Raw genomic sequence first — 6,841 nt, 5'->3', positions numbered from 1 at the left:
GGCCGCTCCGCGCTCGGCCCTCCCGCCCGGCCCCGCCGCGCGGCCAGGCCCGGCCCGGGACTCTCGCTCCAGCCGGCCCGGCCCCCGCCCCAGCCCTGCCGCCCGGCCCAGGCCCGGCCGCGGCCGCTCCCGCCTGGAGCCGCCGCGCGCCCCCAGCCCCCCGGCGGCCCCGCGGCCCCTCGCCTTCCTCTTCCCGGCGCGGCCCCCGGGCTTCCGCGCCCCGCCCGCCGCCAACCCGCTCGCCACCATGTCCGTGGAGCTCGAGGAGGCCCTGCCGCCCACCACCGCCGAGGGGGCGGCCCGGAGGGCGGCCAAGGCGGGCGGCGCGGCGGCGCCGGCCCCGGCCAAGAAGCGCAAGAGCAGCAAGAAGAAGAACCAGCCGGGCAAGTACAGCCAGCTGGTGGTGGAGACCATCCGCCGGCTGGGCGAGCGCGGCGGCTCGTCGCTCGCGCGCATCTACGCGGAGGCCAAGAAGGTGGCGTGGTTCGACCAGCAGAACGGCCGCACCTACCTCAAGTACTCCATCAAGGCGCTGGTGCAGAACGACACGCTGCTGCAGGTGAAGGGCACCGGCGCCAACGGCTCCTTCAAGCTCAACCGCAAGAAGCTGGAGGGCGGCGAGCGGCGCGGGGCCTCGACGGCCGCCCCCGCGCCCGCGCCCGCCGCGCACAAGGCCAAGAAGGCGGCCCGGGCGCGGCCGCGCCCCGGCGCGCGGACAAGAAGCCGCCCAGGGGCCCGCAGCCCGAGGCGCGCCCGCACAAGAAGGGCGCCGCGCCCGCGCGGGACAAAGGCGGCCGGGCCAAGAAGGCGGCGGCGGGGGCAAGAAGGTGAAGAAGGCGGCCAAGCCGAGCGTCCCCAAAGTGCCCAAGGGCCGCAAGTGAGCGCGCGCCCGGCCCCCGCACGCCCCCCGCACGCCCGCGGCGCCGGCCCCGCCCGGGGCCTCCCCGACCCCGTAGCGTTTTTGTTGTTGTTTGCTTTAGATTTTTGAAACGGCCCCGGCGACGCCCCTATTGGCTCTCGCCCCTGGCAACGGCTGTCGCCATGGTTACCGCCCCCCGGGCGCCAATGGCCGCGGCCTCGCCCGCCCGCGCGGGACGCGCCCCCGGCTCCCCGCCCCCACCCCCCGCGGGGAGCGGCCGCCCGGGGCGCGGGCTGCGCGGCGCTCGCGGCGTCCCGCCGGCCTTTGGGGGCACAATAAATTGTTTGAACCTTTGAGCCGCTCTCGTTTTCTTCCCGGCGGGACTGGTGGGCGCGGTCGTCGTGCCACTGGGGCGGGGCGGCGGGAGGGCCCCGGGGGGCGCGCGCCTCGGCGTTGGGGGGAGGGGCCGGGGCCTGGGGTTCTCTGCAGGGCTGCGAACCCCAGGGGAGGGGGTGGCCTCATGCGGGACCCGGCTTCTGGGGGGGGGCGGGGGAGTGGGCTCGTCGGGTCTGGCCATGGCCCCCAGCGCGGGCAAGGAGCAGGGGCGGTGGCTTTTCGTCTTGACCGACCATGGCCCCCTCAGTTCCTTGTAGAGGTGACTCCGAGGAGAATGATGCGACAAGAAGAGCGGAGACCCCGGGTTTAGAAGCCCACAACCCGGTGTGGCCTGCCCCGATGTGTTGGTTAGTAGGGGGCGCAGATGTGGGGGGGGTTACTGGGGCAAAACGGGGAAGCCCCTCAGTCCTGGGGCACATTGTCCAGTTTATCAAATAGATTTTTGGTTGGGCAGATGCCCACAGAAGTTCCTATGAAAGGGCAATTCTGCAAAACCGAGCACTCTGGGGCAGTGGGAGCCGAGGAATGTTCTAGAACAGTGGGTATGCACATCTGCTAGACTGGGCAAGCCTGGGCTGGGGTCTGGGGTTAGATGAAAAATACAAGGAATCTCTTGATCCCTGTGTGTGGAACTACTGGGCAGAGGTGGGTGGACAGTGCTGCTGGAGAAGAGGCCCTGGTTGGCAGGGCTCGCTGACACGAGCATGGCAACCACTACCCCCAACACTCCGGGTGAGGTTACCAGGCAGTTGCCTCAGCCACCTACCGCCTTGTAGACCCTTTCACACTGGGTGAGTGGTCCCTCACGTCACCTGATACCCTGCTGGAGGCTCCCCCCACCACTCCTGCCTAAGGTACCTGCAGGGCCAGATGCCAGTGTTTAACCTGCACTGTCTTGTGCTGGTGCAATAGGCCAGGCATCCCCCGTCCAAATTTCCCAGCAGATGGGGGAGACAGACCCATCCCTCAGCACAGGAGTGCCCTCTAGGCTGGAATTCAGAGAGCTGTTGGAGAGCAAGATGGGGCCCTGACCTGAGTGATGGCACCGATCTGAGGGCAAAGGAGCAAATTCAGTGGCTCTTTGGGGTCTAGGGAACTAGGCATCCAGGAGGCAGACAGGTGGCCTAGGCTAGGGATCGCACCATGTGGTGGGCCAGGGCTGATAGCCCGTGTCCTGGCACTTGCTGATCATTAACGACTTCATCTACTTAGGCAGTTTTGATTGGGGGGCTTTGTACCCAATGCTCTCATGCAGCCTAGGCCCTGTCGCACTACCAGCAGGGCCAGCCTACAGTCCACCAGCAGTTAGCAGTTTTGAGAGTCCCTAGCCTATCCAGGATTTGGGGTGGGTGGGTCCTCCTGACCCCCTAAATGTGACCCCCCATATTTCACCCTCTTTCCCTAAACAAGAAGGCTGAGCCCAGATGCGACCTGGCTTCAGCCCAGCTGCCTAAATGGGAAGCCGAGGCTGGGGCCTGGGGCCTGACTTTCTAACGTGCTCCCAGGAGGCTCTGAAGTTGAGAGAGGGCAGGGAAGGGGTGCTATCTGGTGACTGGGCACTGGGCAAATGGACATTGCTCCTTCCTACTCCGCTCTCCACATGGACGCTCAACTCTTTGCCTGAGCCCTCCCTAAGCAAGGTCCCCCCCAGTCACCGTTTTTAAAGGACATCCCTTGAGTTCCAGGGCTGCGAAGTGCCCTCCCGATCATCCATATCCCACCCAAATGTGCCCTTTGCTGCTCATATAACCTGGCTCTCCCAGCAGCCTCCTGTGCTGATCCTACTGCCCCCACCACCGCAACCATCTCCTGTCACCCCTTGAAGACTTGGATCCTGTCTTTGTGCTATGGCCTGCCTCCTCCAGAAGCATGGGGGTCCCCAGTGGACCAGCTCCCAGAGTGCAGCCTCCCACTCTTGTGTTAATATTAAGAGCACTTTAGTCTCCATCCAGGAAGCCAAACCTCCCCACATCCCACTCTCATGCAATGTGGTTCGGGGGTTGGGGGGCGTCTAACCCCTTCAGTCCCAGGGTGGGGTCTGTTAGTTGTTCACTTGGCCACAATGATTGGGTCAGAAATGGTTTCTTGACCCTCAAAGGTTTTAATGAGAGTTAATCCTGGGACTTTTGCCTGAAACTACCGAGAAAAGGCACCCTCTCCCTGGCATCACTAGATACTGAGACACCAGGGCCACCTTTGTCATCAAATAGGGAGGGCCCAGCTGAAAAAGAAGCCAAGACAAAGTTGGAACCAAGGCCTGGAGAGCCAGAGGCCTGAGAACAATGATGGCGCTCCTGGATCCGGCCATGCCTGGAGCTAGAGAGACCAGACTGTCCTGTGAATTGATGAATCACATTTCATCAGTTTGAGCTGGGTTTCTGTCATTTGCAATCTGGTCTCTCACTCCTCTGACATACTTTACCCTCCCATGCTCACATCCTGGGTCTCGCCAGCCCTTCAAATTGCTCTTTCTTGGAAATCCTTCTTCAGTATCCCACTGCCCAGAGGCCCTTCTCTCTCCCCAGCTTTCTTACTCAGACCCTTCGGCTGAGCAGCTCCTCTGGGGTGGGTCCCAAATCCCTGATGCAGTCCCCTGAGCTGAAGAATGGACGGCTTAACCAAAACATGTGAATACTTGACGTGTGCTACGCACTCTGAGGGCTGCTTGGGCCGCCTCAGGTTCGAGACCGCTCTAGCTCGTCACCTGGCTGGTGCTGGTGCTGAGATGGGGAAGAGGTCTTGCAGCCAACACGTGGCCAAAACAGAAGCCCACCCATCTTCTGCTCTGGCACCCCACTCAGCCTCTGCACTAGCCTGGGGAGTCCAAGATCCACCATTTTCTCCCTGTGTCTTGTGATTGGCATTGAGGATCCATAATTCCAGGTGAACTGCAATGCCCAGGAGGAAAGCTTTTAGGCTTGGTCCGGGCTGGGGCTCTTGTCTGCACCCATTGATCAGGAGGGGCTTTAGGTGGGCCGAGGCTGAGGTCAAGGTTCTGGGCCTGATTCCATCATGGTCTTTTGGTCTGGGACAAGATTATTCTCCCCAAGCCTCAGTTTCCTCATCTTTAAGTAGAGCCAAGAAAGCGTTTTCCCTCATGTAACTGCTAACTAGGCAGGGTCCCTTACACCCCCAGGTCATGGAACCTGCCTCCTGGTGAGCCTCCTCCTAGCTCCCTAGCTCCCACTTCTCCCTGGCTCCAGCATAGTCCTGCAGACACTGCAGAGGGCCCCTTGCTACCTCCCGCCGGGCCCCAAACTGAACCTGTTCCTTGGCTATGGCAGGGCTTATCCTGAGCACAGGGCCTGCTGGGAAGGTCTGCACACTCATTACCAGGGGCACTGACTGCTCTTTCTCCCAGCCATCCGACCTTGGGGGATGTGGCCCAGGGCCACAGGCTGTCCTGGCTGCTCCAAGTAGGTAGCTGAGAGGACCTAGTTCTTTCCACAGCAACTGAGATGGGAGCCACTGGCACTTGCAAAATGGGGGCAGATACTTGCAGAAGTATCAGAACGGACTGGGCTCTCGTGTGTCAAGCACCGTGTGAAGAAAACAATGTCCGTGAGGGGATGCGGGGGTGAAAGAATTCAGTGTCTGTGCTGGCAGGAAGTTTGAAGCACTTTTTATACTCTCAACTTGTGGGCTTTCTACCTTTAGGACACATGTCTGTGCTGGCTGTTATCCTCTCGAATGGCAGGCCGAGATCAGACCCTGCATTCCTTTAGAATTTACATTAGCTTTTTTTTTTTTTTTTTTTTTTTTTGTGGGACCCTCGCTGGCAGCCAGGGAACGATGGCGCTGCAGATGCTGCAGGCAGCCTCACAGCCCAGCGCTCAACCGCTGCGCCACCAGGGGAGGCCCTTTAAAGGCCACAGATGGGCCTTAAAGCCCTGGCTCAGTAACAATCATTTGGATTCCTTTATCTGCCCAAGTTCTCAGGGGCCAAGGCAACTTCTGCAAATCCCCTTGTCTGTTTAAGACTTCCAATCCTGGTCTGCAAGGCAAGAAAGACTGAGTTTTTAACCCTTTGACCTGCAACATCAAAGGCCTAGCGCACATTCCTTCGCTGAGGACACACTGGCTGCGCAGAGCCAGGGCTGTCGCTGTCAGACCAGCTCCCTGTTCCCATCTGTGTGCAAGAGGCACATGGAAACACCTGTGGCTTCCTGAGAGGAGCATTCCAGACTGGAGCAGCACTAACACAGGCCACTGGGTATATAAAAGCTCCCAAGGCAGGGCATGGTGAAAACAAGGAGACTGATGTGGTGGGAGGCCAGAATAGTGAGCAGGAACCAGCCCTCATGTGTCCGTGTCAGAGTTGAGGGAGAGGCAGAGTCAGAAGAGAAGGCAACGCATATCCACCCCTGTGTATTGGGTGGTGACAGGGAACTGGCCTGCACACTTGTGGGGCTGATGAAGCCATTTCTATAAGGCTGGAACCCCATCAGCACAAGCTGGACTGCAGGGCAGATTGAAAACCAAGTCTGTTCTTGTTGCCTCTGACCTCAGGGATGAAGACATCCTGCAGTCACTGAGACTATGCACGTCTGACCCAGGAACTGAGAAATGGATGCAGCGACTGTAGTCTCTGGGGACCCAGGTGCTGCTTCACCCCAGGAGGTAGAGCAGCAAATCATCAACCAGATGGTCACTTCTTTCCAAATGTGACAAGAATCTGCCTCAGCAGAAACACACAAGGTAATGCGGGAAATGTAGATCAGCCTAGCCAAGTTGACACAGCAAAGCCACCTCAGGTCCCCATTATAATGGGTATGTGGGGGATGAGGGTGAGGAGGGGCTCATACCCGAGTGGGACAGGCGCCGGGTCAGACTGGGCTGACCAATGGGCCACAGCCCTTGTGCTGCCAGAAGGGCCCACTCTGCCGACTGGGGGCTCAGCATGGCCAGAGCGCCTGCTTGTTCAGCTCCTGTCAGAAGCATTTCCTAAAAATGTTTTTGTGGCTCCTTCCTGAGGGAAGTGGGTTGGGCCATGCCAGGTGCCCTTGGAGCCTGCCTCAGCCTGGCCGTACTCCCACTTGGGGCTATATCGTCAGAGGCACCTACTGAGAATTTTTTATACGGAAACTACAAACTTTTTATGAAACATGTCACTTCCAAAAGGTGGGCTTTAAAAAAGAAATATTCCTCTACACACCTACTCCAGAGAGCTGCTATAAAAACCAAACAGCAGAATAAGGAATGGAACTTGTTGGTGAGGACGAGGAATGGAAACGCTCGTGCACTGCTAGTGGGAACCTAAGAAGGGGCAGCTGCTGTGAAAAATATGAAGTTCCTTAAAAAAGAAAACATAGAATTATCCTATGATGCGGCCAGCTGGGTATATGCCCCAGAGAACTGAAGGTCAGGACAGGAACACTCATGTTCACAGCAGCACTATTCACGCCAGCCAGAAGGTGGAAGACACCTGTGTCCATCACCACATGAATGGATAAACAAAACATGGGGTGGGCCCGGCAGTGCATCCTCATTCTGCCTTAAAACAGAAGGAATTCTAACTTTCACTACAGTGTGGCTGAACCTTGAAAATACCGTGCCAGGTGAAATGAGCTAGTCACAAAAAGATAA

General features: G+C 59.0%; 1 protein-coding gene across 1 annotated transcript; it reads left to right on the top strand.

The window, feature by feature from the left end:
- Positions 1-209: 209 nt before the first annotated feature.
- LOC119252503 (histone H1.10) lies at positions 210-1,080 on the top strand. The gene is given in 3 exon segments (XM_037519789.2): positions 210-683; positions 686-811; positions 814-1,080. Coding segments are annotated over 3 exon segments (630 nt in total). The 5' UTR covers positions 210-247; the 3' UTR covers positions 882-1,080.
- The last annotated feature ends 5,761 nt before the right edge of the window (positions 1,081-6,841 follow it).

The sequence above is a fragment of the Talpa occidentalis genome, unplaced genomic scaffold (genome assembly GCF_014898055.3).
Source record: "Talpa occidentalis isolate TD23 unplaced genomic scaffold, MPIMG_talOcc4v2.1 talOcc4.10, whole genome shotgun sequence".
Lineage (NCBI taxonomy): Eukaryota > Metazoa > Chordata > Mammalia > Eulipotyphla > Talpidae > Talpa > Talpa occidentalis.
Note: the sequence above shows the minus strand (reverse complement) of the source record. Positions and strands in the feature narration are given on the sequence as shown.